The sequence below is a fragment of the Piliocolobus tephrosceles genome, chromosome 6 (assembly GCF_002776525.5).
Source record: "Piliocolobus tephrosceles isolate RC106 chromosome 6, ASM277652v3, whole genome shotgun sequence".
NCBI lineage: Eukaryota > Metazoa > Chordata > Mammalia > Primates > Cercopithecidae > Piliocolobus > Piliocolobus tephrosceles.
The window spans coordinates 94,737,320-94,758,449 of record NC_045439.1 but is presented as its reverse complement, the minus strand read 5'-3'; the positions used below and the strand labels follow the sequence as shown (position 1 = coordinate 94,758,449).

Genomic DNA, 21,130 nt, shown 5'->3' with positions numbered 1-21,130 from the left:
CTTTGGAAGCTTCCTCTCAGGGGTGTACTCCACCCTGTGAGGTGTGGGGTGTCAGACTGCCCCTAGTGGGGGATGTCTCCCAGTTAGGCTACTCAGGGGTCAGGGACCCACTTGAGCAGGCAGCCTGCCCCTTCTCAGATCTCAACCTCCGTGTTGGGAGATCCACTGCTCTCTTCAAAGCTGTCAGACAGAGTCGTTCGCGTCTGTACAGGCCTCTGCTGCTTCCCCTGTTATTTTTTAGCTGTGCCCTGTCCCCAGAGGCGGAGTCTACAGAGACAGGCAGGTTTCCTTGAGCTTCTGTGAGCTCCACCCAGTTCGAGCTTCCCAGCGGCTTTGTTTACCTACTTAAGCCTCAGCGATGGCGGGCGCCCCTCCCCCAGCCTCGCTGCTGCCTTGCGGTTAGATTGCCGCAGACTGCTGTGTTAGCAAGGAGGGAGGCTCCGTGGGCGTGGGACCCTCCCGGCCAGGTATGGGATATATTCTCCTGGTGTGCCGGTGTGCTTACAGCGCAGTATTGGGGTGAGAGTTACCCGATTTTCCAGGTGTTGTGTGTCTCAGTTCCCCTGGCTAGGAAAAGGGACTCCCTTCCCCCTTGCGCTTCCCAGGTGAGGCGATGCCTCGCCCTGCTTCAGCTCTCGCTGGTCAGGCTGCAGCAGCTGACCAGCACCGATTTTCCAGCACTCCCGAGTGAGATGACCCCAGTACCTCAGTTGAAAATGCAGAAATCACCGGTCTTCTGTGTCGCTCGCGCTGGGAGATGGAGACTGGAGCTGTTCCTATTTGGCCATCTTGCTCCGCCCTCCATTCCCATATATTCTATAGTTGCATTTCTAAACTGTAACGGCAGAAGATGTCAATTAATCTGCTGTAATTGTTTGCATTTGGTAATTCTTAAAGATCTATCCCATCGTGGTTTGCAGTTTCCCATGGAAACTTTTAGAGAGAGGTGAGCTCGATTTTGGAATTGTGAAAGACCCTTATTCAGCAAATATTATTTAAGTTCTAATTGAAATATACTTTTTAAAAAGAATATGTAGGTGTATGGCCTGAATGACCTAATTTTTAAAATGTAATCAGCATTGCTTATACAGAGTGTAGATGCAGGTATTACTGCTAGCTGTATACATTCTTTGGCCCAAAAATGAAAACAGAAGGATACGGAGCTGTTTGTACTGGTTTAAAAGACAAACTTTTCCAAGGTGATATCAGCTAAGATTATACAGTAGGGATCAAATGCGACCCTGTCATCCCTAACAGATTTGTTATAAGGCCCGGATGACATGCTATGTACTCCTTGCACTGGAAAGACCATACAGATTACACCCCTGCTTTGAGGGCAGGATTGGGGTGGTGCCAGTGAGGAAGCAGTATGGGGTTATGGAAGGACTGTAAACTTTGGTGTCAGAATGACCTCAGTTCAAGTCCCAGCTTCACCTACTCTGTGTAGCCTTGAGGGTGGACTTCTGTGTTTCCATTGCCTTATCTGTAAAGTGGGGATAATTTACTGTCTACAGAGGATTGTGTGAGGATTAAATGAGTGTGTGTGGTGCCTGGTAAGTAAGGGTAGGGACTCAGTTAGTGTTAGCTGGTATCGTCATCTTCATTGTAGCTGTCGTGATTACAGTCCCAGACTCTCTGCAGTCTTAGAGCAGCACAGAGCAGGGCTGAGGTCCCTGCCCAGAACAGTCTTCACTCACCACATGCTAATGTTTGTTGATTCTTTGAATTCCTTGGTATGTTTCTGTGTTTTAGTAAACATTTTTTCTTATAACTTTTTATTTTTATGATTTTTGAGTTATAATTTACATACAATGAAATTCACTTGTTTCATTTCGATGAGTTTTGACAATTCTATGTGCTCATGTAATCACCACCCAAAATAGATATGGAAAAGCCACACACACAAATACATCATTAACCATGCAGAAGCAACCATTGATTGCTAGCACCAGAAATTAATTTGGCCTCTCCTTGTGCCTCATAGAATTGGAATCGTACAGTATGGCTTGTTTGTGTCTAGCTTCTTGAACTTTCATGTTTTCAAGGTTCTTCCATGTTGTTAGGTATGTCATAGTTCCTTCCTTCTTATTGCTCAGTAGTATTCCCTTATAGGAATATACTACAATTTGTGTACATATCTTCTTATTGATGGACAGTTGTTTTGTTTCCATTTTGAGGCTGCTAAGAATGAGGCTGCCATGAACATTTTTGTATAGGTCTTCTTTTGTGGATGTATATGCTCATCTTCTCCCTAGAAGTGGGATTGCTAGGCCTTAGAGCAGCTGCAAATGGTGCTCTCCAGTTTTATTCTCCAATAATAGCTCCAACATATTGCACCATGTTACTCTCCTCACTCATCTGTGAGAGTTCCAGTTGTTCCATGTTTTCCCACACTTGGTAATACCAGAATTTAAAATGTTAGCCATTCCAGTGGTTTTAATTTTAATTTTCCTTATGACTGAAGTTGAGCACCTTTTTATTGGCCATTTGGATAATCCTTTTCTGAAGTGCTGTTCAAGTCTTTTGCCCATTTTTATAATTGGGTTGTATATCTTTTTCTTGTTGGTTTGTAGGGATTCTGTATATAGTCTAGATATGGGATATCTGTGTATCACAAATATATTTTTTTAGTCTGTGGTTTGCCTTCTCCCCTCTAAATCATATCTTTTGATTCTTAATCAAAGAGCAGAGGTTCTTAATCTTAAGGAAATTCATTTTATCAGGTTTTATATTATTACTAGTGCTTTTTGTGTCCTATTTAAGAAATCGTTCTTTATCCCAAGATCGTGAAAATATTCTCCCTTGTTTTCTTCTAGGAGTTTTATTATTTTATCTTTTGTTTTAGGTCTTTGATCCATTTTAAATTTTTATATCTGGTGAGGGTAGACATCAAGGATGACTGCCTCTGACCCTGGGGAAATCTAACTGGTCTATCACCATATTGAATAAACATCTTTTGCAGTAGCACCATTGTTATAAATCAGGTTACTACGAATATGTGATCTGTTCCTGGACTCTATTCTGTCCCACTCTTCTGTTTGTCTATGCTTACACCAATATCACAATCAGCTACTTACATAGTAAGTGTTGATATCTGATACCTGGTAGTTGTTGTTCTTCAGTGTCTTGGCTGTTCTAGGTCCTTTGCATTTCCATGTGACACTTAGAATGAACTTCTTAGTTTATACACACACCCTCCTGGGATTTGTTTTCAGAGTGCCTTAAATCTGTAGATCAATTCGGGGAAAATTGAAATCTCAATAATACTGAGTCTTTCAAATCATGAACATGCGACGTCTCCATTTATTTAGGCTGTCTTTGTTTTCTCTCAGCAATGTTTTACATATTCATTGTAGAAATCATACTAATCTTTAATTAGATTTATTCTTAGGTATTGATGGTTTCTTGTGCTATTGTAATGGTATTACTTGTTTAAATTTCCAGTTGCTTATTGTATATAGTTATAGAAATACAATTGATTTTTGAATATTGACTTTGTATATCCAGGAGCTTGGGCAAACCTACACACTCACTGTAAAAGAAGAGGAATGCATTTATAGATTCTTCAGGGCTTTCTGTATACACAGTCATGACAATCTTTATACTTTGTTTCTTACCTTATTGCTCTGTTTGATTTTTTTCTAATTCCTTTATTTTTTAATTGACAAGAATTATGTATATTTATCATGTACATGTTTTGACCTATCTGTACATTGTGGAATGGCTAAATTAGGCTAATTAACATATTTATTACCTCATACACTTTCATTTTTTTTGTGGTGAGAGAACACAAAATCTACATTTAGCAATTTTCTAGAATACGTTGTTATTAATTGTAGTTACCATGTTGTACAATAGATCTCTGTTGTTTGTTACAAGCATGTGTCAGTTATTTTTAAATGAAAACAAGTCCTTTTATGACAGTGAGAAAATAGCAGTTTTTATTTTTGTTTTAATGACATTGTTGGATAAAATGGAAGGTTGGCAATCCTATAATCACCAAAATTTTAAGAAGTTTAGTTGGGACCCCAAATTTAAAACATTTGAGACCCCGTGAATTGGTTAACCTTGGACGGTGTCTCTCCTTGGGCCTCAGTTTCTTCATTGGTAAAATGAGGTTGATACATCAGTTTCTGGGACAGCCCCTGGTCCTGTAACATCTTTGGAAAGCAGCATTTAGCCTGATGGGATTGTTTGTGGAGATACCCAGAACTGGATGTTAATGTTTTTCCTGCCTATATTGTCCGGGCTTCTCCTCACCACAAAGGAACCATATCTTGACAGGAACAACAAAACTTAACAAACTTTAGAGCCTAAGAATTGCTGCCTGCCTCATTTAAGATATTTACCTAATCAGTCTAGATTAAACCTAATAGTGGGAAGCACCAGAGGGTACCTTGAAAAATTTAACCAGAAATTTGTGTATTTTAGTTATTGGTGAATTGAATGTATTGCTCCTGCCATATATGAAACAAAGAGCATTGTGTGGCATTGTCTTCCAGAATATTTTTACTCCTAGAGAATGGCAAGCTAAATAATTATAAAGGCTTATTGTCATAGACACAAAAAGAGGCTGTTTGACTTTGGCTTCCTAGATTGTTTCCTCTGTTTTCTCTATGGCCTGTGACATCAGAGGTTCAGTCCATGGGGGCATATGTGCATCCTAGTGCCTAGAACTGAAGGAAACAGAATTGGTTATGCCAGAACCCTAGGATTGTTAGGATGGGAACGAAGCTCAGTAAACTCCGTTCTATCCTGCCCCTTCATCATGCAGCCGAGCACACTGAGCCCTCTGCTGTCAAGACAGGTGCCCAGAGCTGTGCACACCCTGATTTGTGCATCCCTTTCTCCACAGTTTCCAGCCAGAGACGACACTCTTCCATGGCCCGGATACATTCCATGACGATTGAGGCGCCCATCACCAAGGTGAAGCAGTTTGTGGTCTGTCTTGTCTCCGTTGAGCACACATACTCCTTGTTCTCCCCAAGGATCATTTCCAGTGAGAAGAAACAGCGACCCGCAGTAATGAGAATGCTCTCATAGTTGTATGGTGCTAGTAGCCTCCTCTGAAGAGAGAGGATGTGTGACGTCGACATTTTAACTAGTCTTAAGTTGGTATTAAGTACTACGGCCAGATTGAGTCCTGTTGGGTTTTGTTTTGTTTTGTTTTTGCTGTTGTATTTTAGAGATGGGCTGTCTCATTTCTGTTGCCCAGGCTAGTCTCAAACTCCAGGGCTCAAGTAATTCTCCCACCTCAGCCTCCTGAGTAGCTGGAATTATAGGCATACACCACTATGCCTGGCCCTCTCATTGTTTTTAAGGTTATGAAACTCAAGTATTTTCTTTCCATAATGTAGGTAATCAATATTATCAATGCTGCCCAGGAAAGTAGTCCCATGCCTGTGACTGAAGCCCTAGACCGTGTGCTGGAAATTCTAAGAACCACTGAGTTATATTCACCACAGTTTGGTGCTAAGGATGATGATCCCCATGCCAATGACCTTGTTGGGGGCTTAATGTCTGTAAGTATATTTGACTAGACTCCTGGCTACAGCCTGTCTGTTCTTGGTGGTTTTCTCAGAGGTTACTCATTTAAACAGATCTCTCTGAAGAGACAGGCAGGGCACTGTAGGGTTCAGTCAAGATCTAAACTCTCCTCCATTGCCTGGGTTCTTCTATTCTCTGGCCAAGCATCCACCTGCTGCCTGCCTCCTAGGGAGAGCTTAGCTTGGAGCAGAGCAGGGAGGAATGTAATCCTGACAGTCTGCTGAGCCAGTTCTCCAATGTTGCTTAGGGCTTCTACAGTAATTTATCTAAATAAAGCTTGTTTAGTTGTATTAAAGAGCTTGAAAACTGGGACAGTGCAGAACAGAAAGACTGTCTTTCTCCCGCCATATGTATTTAAAATGATGCCAGGGGGTGTGACAGTTCGGCCTTCAAAGCATCCCACACACATTTGGATGACTGTAGGAAAGAGGAGTTTGGGAATCTTTCACTAGAAGGGGGCTTTGTGCCATAGACTCTTGAGGGGTCCTGGATGCCTCCTTCAGGATGTCTGGTGTAGAGCTCTCACAAGAGAGGGACAACTTTGTGCAGCACAGATTACTCAGTTGCTCTCTGTCAGCTTTTGTCTTGGTCAGAAGCCAAATCCACCTCCTTCCCAATTCATGCTTTGTGAATTCACTGGATTTTATAAAAATAAGGTTCCAGGCAGAAATCGAGAAGGTAGAGTGTTTCCAATGCTGATAATATCTAACTGTGGTCTTGCCTATTTGAAACAGAGGCTCCTCCAGACTGTAGGTGAGAGATGAAAATGATGAGGGATGGGGTAGGATAGTGTTCTGGAGGCAAGTAGATGAGAATAGCCACAGGACTGGAGAAAAGGGGCTGCTAAGAGTCCGGGTTTGGGCCAGGTGGTCTGGAAGCACTGGTGAGGAGCCCAGGAGAGTCACCTGGCGGGAATGAGGTCCCTTAGAAGGTGAGGGAGGAGCTAACGTTCCCAGGAAAACCTTGTGTCCTCAGAGTGAGGAGAGTGGCAGGAAAATGGAGGAGAAGGACTGAGGGTAGAGCAGAGTTGTCCCTAAGAAACCAAATGGTCCTGGAGGGCAAGTGAGAATGCTGGGCGTAAGGACCACCCGCCCCTCAAAAGATGCAAGCTCACCTCCCGGGTGTTGACCCTGCTCCTGAGTTTAGCTTCCAACAGGGCCAGGACCAGCCTTCCCAGCATTAGCCTGTTGTGCTCTCCAATAAGTGACCGAGGTCAGTAGTTGATCACAGGGGTGGACCTGCTGGGCCAAGGGCAGCGTTGAGTGGATTGGTGGAGAGGGCTGCCCTGAGCTGTCCTGTGGGGGGACCACCTGGAGTTTCCAGGAAGGAAAGAACAGTTGTGACTTTCCTTTTTCTTGTTTCCTTGATTTTTATCAGGATGGTTTGCGAAGACTATCAGGGAATGAATATGTTCTTTCAACAAAAAGTAAGTTTTTCCTTTTTAATTTTTTAGATCACTGTCTATAATACTGCAGTGTAGCTTAAGTGATGAAAATAATTTTTTCAGATAAAAGTTTTTAAATCATTTTTCACCTCATTAAGAAGTGTCTTGGTATATAAAGTCCATTGGTATGGACTTGGTGTGACTTGGTCATAAAGTCTCAGAAACAAAGCAGCTGTCCCTGAGGCAGTACTGTCCTCCCTAAGAAAGTTAATCCTGGCTGGGCGCGGTGGCTCACACCTGTAATCCCAGCACTTTGGGAAGCCGAGACAGGCAGATCACGAGGTCAGGATTTCGAGACCAGCCTGGCCAACATGGCGAAACCCTGTCTCTACTGAAAATACAAAAAATTAGCCAGGCATGGTGGCAGGTGCCTGTAATCCCAGCTACTCAGGAGGCTGAGGCAGGAGAATCACTTGAACCCGGGAGGCAGAGGTTGCAGTGAGCTGAGACTGCACCACTGCACACCAGCCTGGGCAACAGAGTGAGAGTCTGTCTCAAAAAAAAAAAAAAGTTAATCCTTTAAAGCCTATTAATTTTGTTCTCCAAATTACATCACTTTACAGACACTCAAACAGTTTCAAGCAATATAATCACTCCCATCTCCCTTGATGATGTCCCACCACGGATAGCTCGGGCCATGGAAAATGAAGAATACTGGGACTTTGATATTTTTGAACTGGAGGCTGCCACCCACAATAGGTGAGTTCATGCAGGCCTCAGCAGAGGGAGAACTAGATTCCCAGGGCCTGTGTGAAGAGGCTACCTGAGGAGTGTGGATTGTGCACAGGTACCTCCCTGGTACCTGGTCAGGGAGGGGCTCTGAGGAAGGAGTAGCAGGGCACCACGTGGCTCTGAGTCACCAGGGCCTGGGGGAAAGTCTGCTGGCCACAGTGATGGCACATTCATGGAAAGCATGCAACTGAGCCAGTGACTTCTCCAAGTAGCCCAGGACTTTTTTCTGTGAAATAAAGGTATTTCTCCTGTAGGTGGTAATATGTTAAGATTGCTGTAAGAGATCTACTCAGAGCCTAGAACCAAAATTTATTAGAAACACATACACATGTGATAAGAGCTGCCCCTAGCTTTTGGTTGCTATGTTGGTGATAGGCATAGGGACACCCAAAGCCCTAGTCATCCTCATCTGGGTGTGATCACAGCGAGCAGGAGCAGGAATGGGCTTTTATCTTGAGTTTTTTCCCTTGCCGGAGAAGACCTGTTAACCAAAGGTGGCAGTTGGCTGGGCACACAAGGGAGGTCCGCAGAGCTGATTCCAGCCAGGACTGCCCCTTAGGGTGTCTCGGGAGAGGTGTGCTTGGTTGGGCCATGGGATGGCTTCTCAGGTCTCATCTCAGTTTGGGCGACCTGTCGCCAAGATAACCCCCTGACTTTTTCAGGCTCACCTTGAGTTAACCTTCTGATACGTTCTACTTCCCCATCTCCCAGCACAGCCAAGGAGAGTGGAAAAGAATACTCCCTTGGCACATGAGTCTTTAAGCACCTGGTTTACATCCTAGTGACATTACATCCATGTGAATTGGGCTAAGGCAGGTCAGTTTAAGTCCTGTGATCACCTCTGGATACTGCCTCAACACAGCCAGTTTCTTGGCCTTTAAAGGCAAGGGCCAGATGCTGGGTCAAGGTGATTTCTCAAGTAAGAACCTAACGTGGTGGTCAGTTGGTCACTTCCGGGGAAATCCCCTCATGCTGTAACACCCACCTCCAGAAAGGTGCGTGTTGAGAAAATTCCATGGCATACAGCAGTGTCTGGCTCATAGGACGTTTTCAGGAAATGTTTTCTTATAGGCAGGGTGTCTGGCCAATGGCATTGGTCCAGCAAGTCCAAAGGAGAGGATAGTGTTCAAGGTGGTACAAGCTTAGCCTGGAAAAAGGATTGTTGTGACAAATTCAGTAGTGCAAGTAGGAAGCTGGAAGGACAGAATGAGCAAACTCCCCCCAGCAAATCAGGAGCCCCAACGAGGCTGAGGCCAGACCTGCTAGGGACAGCCAGCTCTCACCTGTGCATCATGGTCCCCTGAGGGCAAGAAGTGGAACCATAGTTTGTTTGCTCCACCAGAGAGAGGCCAGCACAGCCCAAGCAATCTCCACTTTGCTGCCTTGCACTCCCTGAAATTTGGCTTGGAACCTATTCAGGCCTCAAACACTTGGCCTATTTGTTTGCTTTTGTTCTAATATTGTGGGTTTTTTTCTCTCTATAGGCCTTTGATTTATCTTGGTCTCAAAATGTTTGCTCGCTTTGGAATCTGTGAATTCTTACACTGCTCTGAGTCAACACTAAGATCGTGGTTACAAATTATCGAAGCTAATTATCATTCTTCCAATCCCTACCACAATTCTACACATTCTGCTGATGTGCTTCATGCCACTGCCTATTTTCTCTCCAAGGAAAGGATAAAGGTGAGTTGTTGTTTACATGCCACGTTTAATGGGCAGGAGCAGTGGGGAGAGTCTAGTGTTCCTGCCTCCACTAAGATACATAGCATGACTGCTCACATGTGCAGCCTGGCACAGGAAGGGCAAGGCCACACTCGGAATCAGTCTGGAGGCCACACTGTAGCTTTGGGAAATAGATGTGTTAATTCATGACATAATCCCAGCCATTCCATGAGGGTACAAGAGGCAGGATTTGGTCCCAGAGGAGAAACCACAGGATAGGGCTATTCTTCTGGGGGTCTCAACTCCAAGCCTGTACACTAGTAGAGCTAAGTAACTGTTGGATATCCCCACTTTAGGGCCTGCATCTGTACATCAAAGTCTGCAGGGCTCTAAGGCCAAGTTCATCATCTCTGCTCCCAGCACTGCTCCCACCCAGGGTTATCTACCTAATCTAGGGTTCCATTATCCAACCAGATACCCAGGTTAGAAACCGAGAGTCATCCTTGGTTCTTTCCACTCCTCAACCCCTGACATCTGGTTGATCATCTGACCTTGCCTCCTGTCACATCTACAGTTCTCAGATTCATCTCTTGCTGCTGTCCCAGTGAGGCCCCCTGCAATGCTTTCCCATCTGGGCAGTTCCAAACTGGAATTCTTGCCTTTCCTGCCTCCTATGGAACGCCCTTACCCTACTGCCAATGTGATCTTTCTGAAACAGCACACCTGACACTGTCATTCCCAGGAGCAGCTTCCCACCTCCCTCAGGATTTAAACTTTAACCTCTACAACTCTCCACACTCATCTCAACAATGAGCTCCTCTCATCGTTTCCTCTCTTCTACCTCAGTCACAGGCCACTTTTGGGCCATGCCAAACCACTTTAGTTTCTGAAGCTTCTGCCTTTGACCTGTTGCTCCCTTGGCAGGGGCCTAGATGACTGCAATCATGCAGGGCCAGGGCAAGTGGCTCCTGCCCGCATTTCCTCCTCTGTATCACGGGACTGACATTTGGCAGAGAGCAAAGTAGAAGATGACATCTGGCACACAGAGGAAGTGAACAAGTGTTCATTCCTCACCTTGAAGGGTATACCTTCTCAGAACTTTCCCTGCTCCCTCTAGTTCTTATTTCTGTTTTTGTTGGTTTGTTTTCCAGAAAAAAATCAAATCAGACTGTAGGTAAAATAGGTGTCCAGAGGAGGGACTGTTTTCTAAATTATGAAAACAAGTAACAACAGAGGGACGTCAGTGTCAATATGGCTCAGTATATAAAGAACCCAATTTTTGCTCTATTGCTTTTAAAGTACTCTATAGACAACGTACAAATATATATTTAGAAAGCTAACTGAAAACAGTTTTTAAGAGTATTTATTGAAATGTCATGGTGGCTCACACCTGTAATCCCAGTACTTTGGGAGACCAGTGCAAATGGATCAGGAATTCGAGACTAGCCTGGCCAACATGGTGAAACACCATCTCTACTAAAAATAGAAAAATTAGCTGGGCATGGTGGCGCAGGCCTATAATCCCAGCTACTTGGGAGGCTGAGGCGGGAGAATCACTTGAACCCAAGAGGTGGAGATTGCAGTGAGCCAAGATCATGCCACTGCATTGCAGCCTGGGGGACAGAGCAAGACTCTTGTCTCAAAACAACAAAAAAAAGAGCATTTATTGAAATGTAATTCACATACCATACTATTTGCCCACTTAAATTATTGAATTTTAATTTAAATCAATTTAAATAAATTTGCAAGGCTGATTTATTAGCTAAACATCTTCAAGAAGAGTCTGTAGGGTATTTCCAAAAATGATCTTATACTGGCACATAATGTGTTGAACTTCTAAACTTCAATAGCTATATTTTCTAACCACAACACAACAACATAGAATAACTAATGGTTAAATTTAAAATGTCAGCTACAACAAATGAGAAAATATTCTTAATAATTTGGGGATCAACAAAGAAATAAAACCAAAATGACATTAGTTAGAAAACAACAAAAATGAGAAACTTATCTATCAAAACCTATAGAATGAAGTCAGTTATATATTTAAAGGTTTATGTTTTAAATGCCCTAATTACTTTAAAAAGGGAAGAAAAAGAACATGGGAAGAGCAAAGTGATAATCCAGTGTGGCTTTTGGAAATCACCGAGAAAATAGATGAAGTTCTAGCCAAACTAAGTTAAGTTATAAAGACACAAAAATACACAAATTTAAAGCAGAAAATAGTAGAAGTACCGCCCACATATGTACTAAATCAAAAGCTTTAAAATAGTTTTAATGGAATGTTTTAATTAAATTGATATAAGAAGTATTAAAAAAAGAGACCAATAACATGGAAGTAATTTTAGTAATTTTTAAATTATTATTTAATTTCTTCAAAAGTTGGCTCCTGACCCATATGGACAGGTGAATTCTTTAGCCCTTTAAGGAATTTTTCCATGTTACATAAACCTTTTCAGAGCCTTGAAAAAGATGGAAAACTTCCAGATCATTTTGTCAAACTCACAAAACTCTGACATCAACCTGACAAAGATAGCACTAAAAGGGGGAAGAAAACTAAGGCAATTCCCAGTTAATGTAAGTGGTGCCTATTTTAAATTTTATTTAAAATTGTTTCTCTCCTTTATTAGTATTAGTTTATGTTGGTCTAAGTCAATATCTCAGACTAAGGACTTTTTTTGTGATGGGTCTAGAGAAAGACTGGCTGAGGAGGTGACTCCTATCTGTTGAGAACACCTGTATTTTGGTAAGTCCTTAACTTGTGTGAGACTAACAAAACTATGCAGAAATATAACTGTTTCAGGGTGGAGGTAGGAAGACTAGATTTGCTCACGTAGTATGCTTTTCTTAGAAATCTGAAATATTCTTACCTGAAAGTAATAGGGGAGAAAGAAAACTATACAGAAGGCTTCTTTGCCTTCAGTGTCATACCCCCGTTTTTAAAAGCTGTCTTGTTTTCAGGAAACTTTAGATCCAATTGATGAGGTCGCTGCACTCATTGCAGCCACCATTCATGATGTGGATCACCCTGGGAGAACCAACTCCTTCCTGTGTAATGCTGGAAGTGAGCTGGCCATTTTGTACAATGACACTGCTGTGCTGGAGAGCCACCATGCGGCCTTGGCCTTCCAGCTGACCACTGGAGATGATAAATGCAATATATTTAAAAACATGGAGAGGTAAGAACAATGATTGGGGAGTGTGTTGATCCCTCTCTGTCTTTTTTAAACAGCTATGTTGAAATATAATTCACATCTTATACAGTTCACCCATTTAAAGTGTACAAAGTATACAGTGGGCTGGGCATAGTGGCTCATGCCTATAATCCCAGCACTTTGGGAGGCTGAGACAGGAGAATCACTTGAGCCCAGGAGTTTGAGACCAGCCTGGGCAACATAGGGATACCCTGTCTCTACAAAAAGAAAAAAAATTAACCAGGCTTGGTGGTTGTGTCTGTAGTCCCAGCTACTCGGGAGGCTGAGGTGGGAGGATTGCTTGAGCCCATGAGGCTGAGGCTGCAGTGAGCCATGATCACACCACTGCACTCCAGCTTGAGCAACAGAGCGAGACCCTGTTTCAAAATAATAATATGTACAGTGGTTTTTAATATATTCATAGTGGTTTTAGTATATTCATAGAGTTGTGCAACTCATAGTATATTCAATTTTAGAATATTACCCCTTTGATAGAACCTCAAATTTATGAGCAGTTCCTTTCCATTCCCCCAACTCTAGTCCTAGACAACTACTGATCTATTTTCTGTCTCTATAGATTTGCCAGTTCTGGACATTTTCTGTAAATGGAATCATACACAATGTGTGATCTTTTGTGACTGGCTTCTTTTGTGACTGGCACAGTGGTTTTAAGATTCAGCCGCTTTGTGTCTTGATGTTTCAAGATGAAGTATAATGCCGATATCTTGAGCTCTTAGAGACTCAGAGAAGCAGTCCTCTATCTCCCTGAAGCACTCCATGCTGCCCTCCCGTGCTCAGCGTACATCTCCTTGGCATTGTCTCTGTTTACATGTCACTTCCTTGGGGAAGCCTTCCCTGATCTCTCATGCTAAGTTAAACCATCTAATTATTCAATCCCAGATTTCTTCATAGCACATATCACATTTCTTAATTGTTTTTTAATTATTTGCGTAATGTGTGAATAGATTCTTAAGCTCTGTAAGGTCACAAGGGTCATATGTCACTGTGCCCTCAGTGCCACAGTGTTTGGTAACTTAGTGAATATCAGTTGAAGAAGGAAAAAACATTGTGTCATGAAGAATACTTATTAATTTGGATTTTTAAATAAGAGGATTCTTGATTTTGTAAAACTCCCTTGTGCCATGTTCTAGGATTTCAGAGGTGGAGTTAAAGTAGTTTCTATTTATATTTGCTTATAGATACATCAGTTATCAATGGAAAACCACATGAGACCCTATTAACTTTCTAGGGAAAGTTTTCTACTCAGCTGCAGAAAAGGGGTTGAATAGAGACTTTATTTCATATTCATTCATACCTCTTCAAGAAATGAATTTTTTAAAGTACTAAAGTAAAAGTAAGGGTTAGAGATAGAGGCATCAAGTACTCCCTATGATTTCTCAAGCTATCAAAAGATCAGTCCTCACATTCTATGGGCACTAAAATTGTTGGGTCTCAAGGTACCTCCATGTGGGGTATATTTTTTCTAACCACAGATCTCTACATTGACAAGATAAACACTGCAACTATGAAGTTTTGCCTATAGCTTTTGGTTTTAACTTCTGTTTGGGTTCTCCTTGCTAACGATCTAGGCACTAACCCCTAACTTCCACATCTTTTTAAAATGTGCCTTGTGACTTTCAGCGGCATTAGATTTATAGCTGCAGAGGACACATTATCTGAATAACAGATTGTTTTCAGGAGTACCTGGCTGGTCTGGATCAGTAATCTGTAGCAGCCTCTAATTTGTCATCGAAAACAGGAATGACTATCGGACACTGCGCCAGGGGATTATCGACATGGTCTTAGCCACGGAAATGACAAAGCACTTTGAGCATGTCAACAAATTTGTCAACAGCATCAACAAACCCTTGGCAACACTAGAAGAAAATGGGGTAAGGGAAACTTACTGCAAAGAGAACCTGTGTTTGGGGCCCTAGTACTGTTGGGTTATGGAGACGCATGGGCCATGATAATCAGCCACAGAAGGGTTCCCTCAGTGAGTATATTAGGGTTCTCTTAGAGGGACAGAACTAATAGGATATATATACACATACACAAAGGGGAGTTTATTAAGTAATAACTTACATGATCACAAGGTCCCACAATAGGCTGTCTTCAAGCTGAGGAGCAAGGAGAGCCAGTATGAGTCCCAGAACTGAAGAACTTGGAGTCTGATGTTCGAGAGCAGAGAGCATTCAGCATGGGAGAAATGTAGGCTGGGAGGCTAGGCTGGTCTCTCCTTTTCATGTTTTTCTGCCTGCTTTATATTTGCAGGCAGCTGATTAGATGGTGCCCACCCAATTAAGGTGGGTCTGCCTTCCCCAGCCCACCCACTCAAATGTTAATCTCTTTTGACAACACTCTCACAGACACACCCAGGACCAATACTTTGTATTCTTCAATCCAATCAAGTTGACACTGAGTATTAACCGTCACAGTGGGCTCACTGAATTTAGTTTTTATTGGTTAAAAAATTATTTAAAGTGCAAAAACTTGGCAGGAAAAAAATTAGCACATCCAACGAGACGGGAAAACTCGAAAGGAAGGTCAGATTTTAGATAAGCTAACTTTAGACAGGTAAGCTATTCCCGCACCCTTTCTCACTAATATCCCCCTCCCTTCTTTGCCATTCTGTGATCAGTTGGAGCCCTTGATATCTCTTTCCAGCCACTCCCAGTGGGCACACATCATGGTAGCAGCAGCTATCCTCTCTTGGTCCTCACTTAGAGGAGTGTGTGGATTGAGAAGGACACTGTATTTGTGTCACAAGGGTGACATTATTGTTGCCCCTGTTTCTACATTTGAGGCATGGAGTCCACAACAATTGCTGGGCAAGGATAACATTAACTCTCTCACCAGTCAGGAGACTCCAGCTGAGGCCCAAGCGCCCATCATTTGCTTATCTGTAGAATGGGGATAATAAGTCTCAAGGCATAGTACTGATGAGCATGGTAGGCACTTAAGAACTGGTGACTAGATTATGTCATCAGCAACTTAAAGAATATGTTCTTCATGAACCTTCTTCCTCTGAGGCCCACATTTACTGAACATGTTGGCAGCAACTCACAGTCTTCTGTACCACCCTCCTCCCCAGCTCCTGTCACCATCCTGAGATATTTGCCACACCTAGGGATGACTTATCCTCACAGGCTAGGGTCACAATTCCTTGACTTCTAACTCCATTTTACTTCTGCAACTCATTTGTTTGGCCATGGCCTTTGTCTACCCCCTGGCTTTCTAGCATATTACCCCATGACACTTACTTTGTTTTAACCTGATGTTGAGAACTCTGTTTCCTCACCCTTTCCTGTTCTGTTTGTCAGCCTGCCTCTGACTTCACTCTTTCCAAAGACTTTTAACACAGAGGTGCCTATACCAGCCTCTTTTGTTGGCTCCTGCCCTGTCATTCTGGATAGGGCTGTCACCTGGCCACCACTCCTGACTGACTTCATGCCACAGAAGGAAACCACACACCTCACAGACTTAGTTTCCTAGTCTAGTCTGGACAGCCCCTAGACTTAGCTGAGTTCTCTGCTCCACTTAACATTATAGTTCTCATCTCTGTTGTCAGTACGGGGGGTTACTTCTGAGAGACTGAAAATCAATATCCAGTGGGTCAGAGCAGGAGAAAGGAAGATAAAAGAAAATAGTTTCCAGGCTGGCAGTACGAAACTATAGTCACACTGCAGGTATTAACGGATCTGAAGAAAGAAGGGTCAGCACAGAGCTGGTCACAGTGGAAACCTGGAGCGACAAGAGCTACTGAAGTGTCACTGGTGTAGTAGTCATTTTGGCACTCTCCAGGAAGCGTGGGAAGCTTAGAGTCAGGATGCCACCTGCCCGTCTTGATGGCGGATCTGTTCCCTCTGAGCTGGGACCATCAGGCCTTCTTAGGCTACTGCTGTTGCATATTGAAATCATATGACTAACTCCTTTGGAAGGTTGCTTGGTGGGCACGGAATCAGACTGAGGAGACCTGCTTGCCTATGGTCGTCTTCATTGCTCTCTGGCCCGATACCCTCTAACCTGAATTCTCTTCAGAGAGCCTACAAATAGTGGTTCTATTACATCATAAATTGATCCATATCCAGTGGGCATCCTTGTGATGCAGACAGCACATGGTACTGTGAGTGGAAGGCAGCCTGGGACTAAAGGCAGACCTTAAGTTCTTATCCTGGCTCAACTGGTTGCTTTGGACAAGTCACTTCACCTCCCTGAGTCTCAGTGTCCTCATTTGTAAAATGTAATCAATAATACTTTTCATGCTTACCATTAGATCTTCTTGTGAGTGCAGATCAACAGAGAATGACTGCTAAGTCATTTATACATCAAAAATGTTAGGTGTGATCTTGGGAATCTGCCCTGTCACAGGACTGGGTTGAGAAGTAGGGAGCCTGTTGGGCTACAAGAGCCCATCTGTTGTGAGGGCAGAGAAATTTATTTTTTTCAGCTCATTCTCTTTTTTAATAAAATAAAAGACTTTGAGTTCTTACCATGGGGGGGAGAGAGAGAGGAAGAGAAAAAAAGGCAGCGGTGAGAAAGATTTAGTGAGAGGAAGAGAAGAAAGAGTCAAGGAGAAGGAGAACAGCAGATATACCAACCCTTAGTGCTACCCTCCACTTCTAGGTCCTGTTGGAATATCACTGAGCCTTGGTTTTCTCCTGTGTAAAATGAGAGGCCAAGCTCGGTGCTCGAATATCCTTGGCACTGTTTCATGAGATCCTTATCCTGACTAGTGCTCTTTTTGTGCTTACAGTGGGACAGACCAGTCAGAGAGGGCTTGGTACCAAGGGGACCCATTTTGATTGCTTTGAATTCCACTCATATTTCAGGAAACTGATAAAAATCAGGAAATGATAAACACTATGCTTAGGACTCCAGAGAACCGGACTCTAATCAAACGAATGCTGATTAAATGTGCTGATGTGTCCAATCCCTGCCGACCCCTGCAGTACTGCATCGAGTGGGCTGCACGCATTTCAGAAGAATATTTTTCGCAGGTAAGATGCTGCCTCTTTTAAGTTTCTAGAGAGAGAGAGAGTTAAAACCCTTAAAATCATACAAGATAATGGACTTAACACTAGGAAATAGGGTTCTAAACAAAATTCTGTCCTTGTATTGCATGTTTATTGGTAACAAATTTTTTTTCTTCTCTAAGAATATTCTTATTTTCCCTTTATTCTTGCAGGGTATTTTTGTTAGATATAGCATCCTGGGTTGATGATTTTTTTTCCTGAAAGTACTTTAAAGGAGTCATCTGGTCTTCATATTCTTTCTGAGTAGAAAAAAATCTCTCTTAGGGCAGAAAAAAATATTAGGAAATATACTGGCCAAGATTTTTCCAGATCTGGTGGAGGGCATATGCATACAGATTCAAGAAGCCCAGTGAACCTTAACCATGTCAGATGTGTCATAGTCAAGCAGCTAACAAGGTGAAGATAAATCTTGGAATCATCCAGAGGAAAAGCGATACATTACTTATAAGAAAAGAGTGATTCTTACGTCCTCTGACTTCCCATCAAAAACTATGAAGGCCAGAAGACACTGGAACATCTTTAAAGTGCGTTAGCTTTGGGAGGACAAGGTGGGAAGATCACTTGAGCCCAGGAGTCTTAAGAGCAGCCTGGGCAACATGGTGAGACCTTGTCTCTACAAAAAAATTAAAAGTTAGCCAGGCATAGTGATGCACTCCTGTAGTCCCAAGCTACTTGGGAGGCTGAGGCAGGAGGATCGCTTGAAGCCCAGGAGGTTGAGGCTGCAGTGAGCCATGATCATGTCACTGCACTCCAACCTGGGCAACAAAGTGAGACCCTGTCTCAAAACATACAGCTAACATTATATTTAATGGCCTGAGATACTGAATACATTCTTAAGATTGGAAACAAGGTAAGGGTGCCCATTCTTACCTCTTTTGTTCAGCATTGTATTGGTGGTCCTCATCATTGCAATAGACAAAGGAGAAAGAGGTTTAAAGAAAAAAAAGTAAGACATACATTTGCTTCTGTTTGCAGGTGACATGATTTTATGTAGAAAATTCTAAGGAATATACAAACAATTATTAGCACTAATAAGTGGATTTGACTTACCAATGTCATTGGACACAGCTCAATATACAAAAGTGAGTTGTATTTTATGTACTAGCAACCAACAATTGGAAAATGAAACCAAAAGCCCAGTCCCATTTACAGTAGAAAATAAAATTTAAAAATTAAAATTAGGAAAAAATTTAATAAAAGATGACCAGAACTTTTACAGTGAAAACCATAAACATTGCTGAAAAATTTAATGAACACTTGAATAAACAGTGAGACGTATCATGTTCACATACTGGAAGGCTCAGTGCTAACATTCACTTCTACCCAAGAAGGACCTTGAATAAGCAAAGCAAACTTAAAAAATAAAAAGTTGGAAGGTATGCCCTGTTTGGCTTCAAAACTTAAAATAATCAAGACAGTGTGGTGCTGGCATGATGATAACAAGTACAACCATGGGACAGAATAGAAATCCAAGAAACAGATCACATTTATATGATCAGTGGCTAATGTGAAATGTTTTCAGCAAGTGGTGTTAGGATAATTGGATATTCCTATGCAAAAAAAAAAAAAGAACCACAGCTCCTATCTCATACCATAGAGAAATTCGTAGACCTACATACAATAGCTAAAACCATAAAGCTTTGAGAGAGAAACATACCAGAATATCCACAGCGACGAAAGTGGACAAAGATTTCTTAGATGCAGAAAGCAACAGCCAGCGAGGTACAGTGGCTTATACATGTAATCTCAGCACTTTGGGAGGCCAAGGTGGGAGGATTACTTGAGTCCAGGAGTTTGAGACTCAGCCTCGGCAAGACAATGAGACCTCATCTCTAGAAAAAAAAAGTTTTTTAATTAGTTGCCTGTGGTGGTGGCACATGCCTGTGGTCTCAGCTGCAGGAGGATTGCTTGAGCCTAGGAGGTTGAGGCTGCAGTGAGTCATGATTGTACACTGCACTCCAACCTGGGTGACAGAGCAAGACTGTGTCTTAATAAAAAGAGCAACAACCATAAAAAGAAAATTTGATAAATTAGACTTCTTCAAAATTTACGAAGTTTGCTCATTCAAACACACCTAAGAAAATGTGCAGGCAAGCCATACTGGAGGAAAATATCTACAAATTATATTTGAAAGGACTGTATCCACAGATATATAAAGAACTATATATGAAAGGACTGTATCCATATAAAGAACTGTAACTCAGTAATAAAAGATAAACCACCCAGTTTATTATGGGCAAGTATTTGTCCAGACACTGTCCCAAAGAAGTTATTATGAAAGACCAATAAGCATATGAAAAGTGCTGAACATCATTAGTCATCTGGGAAATTCAAATTAAAACCACAGTGAAATACCACTATACACCCAATGGGATGGCTAAAAATGGGAAAGGCTTACAACACTAAATGTTGAAGATGCAACTGGAATGCATGCATCTGTGATAGATGCATAGAATGCTACAGCCACTTTGGGAAGCAGTTCAGCAGTTCCTTTTTTCTTCCTTTTTTATGGTAAAATTTAGTGTTTTAGATCTGCGTTTTCTTCCCTTCGTTCTCTTCATGTGGTATATCACACTGATTGATCTTCATGTGCAGAACCAATCTTGCATTTCAGGAGTAAATTCCACATAGTCATTGTGTATAATCCTTTAATATGCTGCTGAGTTTGGATTGCTAGTATTTTATTAAGGATTTTTGCATCAGTATTTACAGGGGATATTGGTCTGCAATTTTCTTGTAGTGTCTTTGTCTGGCTTTGTTATTAGGATAAGCTGGCCTCATGGAATGAGTTAGGAAGTACTTCCTTCCTTTTCAATTTTTCTGGAAGAGTTTGAGAAGGATTGATATTAATTCCTCCCAAAATGTTTGGTAGAATTTAACCAGTGAAACCATCCTTTTTGGGGAGGTTTTTGATTACTAATTCAATCTCCTTGCTAGTCATTGGTCTATTCAGATTCTGTTTATGATTCAGTCCTGGTAGGTTGCATATTTCCAGTAATTTATTCATTATGTTGGCATACAATTGTTCATGGTACTCTCTTACAATCCTTTTTATTTCTGTGAAACCTGGAGTCATGTTCCCACTTTCATTCTGATTTTAGTAATCTGGGTCTTGTCTTTTTTTCTTAGTCCATCTAGCCAAAGATTTGTCAGTCTTGTTGATCTTTTCAAAAAATTATCTTTTGGTTTTGTTGATTTTTCTGTATTGGTTTTTCTGTTTTCTGTGTACCTCTGTTCTTTATTATTTTCTTCCTTTTGCTAGCTTTAGGTTTAGTTTATTCTTTCTATAGTTCCATAACATGTTAAGTTAGGTTGTTGATTTAAAATCTTGTAGACATTTACAGCTGTTAATTTCCCCCTTATCACTGTTTTTGCTGCATCTAATAACTTTTGGCATAGTGTGCTTCATTTTCATTTGTCTCAAAGTATTTTCTAATTTCCCTTATGATTTCTTCTTTGATCCCTTGGTTGTTTAAGAGTATATTAGTCCATTTGCATTGCTATAAAGGAATACC

The 21,130-nt window shown here is 41.9% G+C and overlaps 1 protein-coding gene across 4 annotated transcripts in view; it reads left to right on the top strand.

Annotated features, from left to right (window-relative positions):
• The window catches only part of PDE8A (phosphodiesterase 8A), a 162,076-nt gene that overhangs the window by 131,642 nt on the left and 9,304 nt on the right, over positions 1–21,130 (top strand). For all 4 annotated transcript variants that reach the window (XM_026448316.2, XM_026448317.1, XM_026448315.1 and 1 more), the window contains 8 exons: positions 4,856–4,926; positions 5,358–5,522; positions 6,925–6,973; positions 7,555–7,690; positions 9,208–9,406; positions 12,347–12,564; positions 14,339–14,471; positions 17,412–17,579. In XM_026448316.2, coding sequence (XP_026304101.1) covers positions 4,856–4,926; positions 5,358–5,522; positions 6,925–6,973; positions 7,555–7,690; positions 9,208–9,406; positions 12,347–12,564; positions 14,339–14,471; positions 17,412–17,579 — 1,139 coding nt within the window. The remainder of the gene's footprint in view (positions 1–4,855; positions 4,927–5,357; positions 5,523–6,924; positions 6,974–7,554; positions 7,691–9,207; positions 9,407–12,346; positions 12,565–14,338; positions 14,472–17,411; positions 17,580–21,130) is intronic.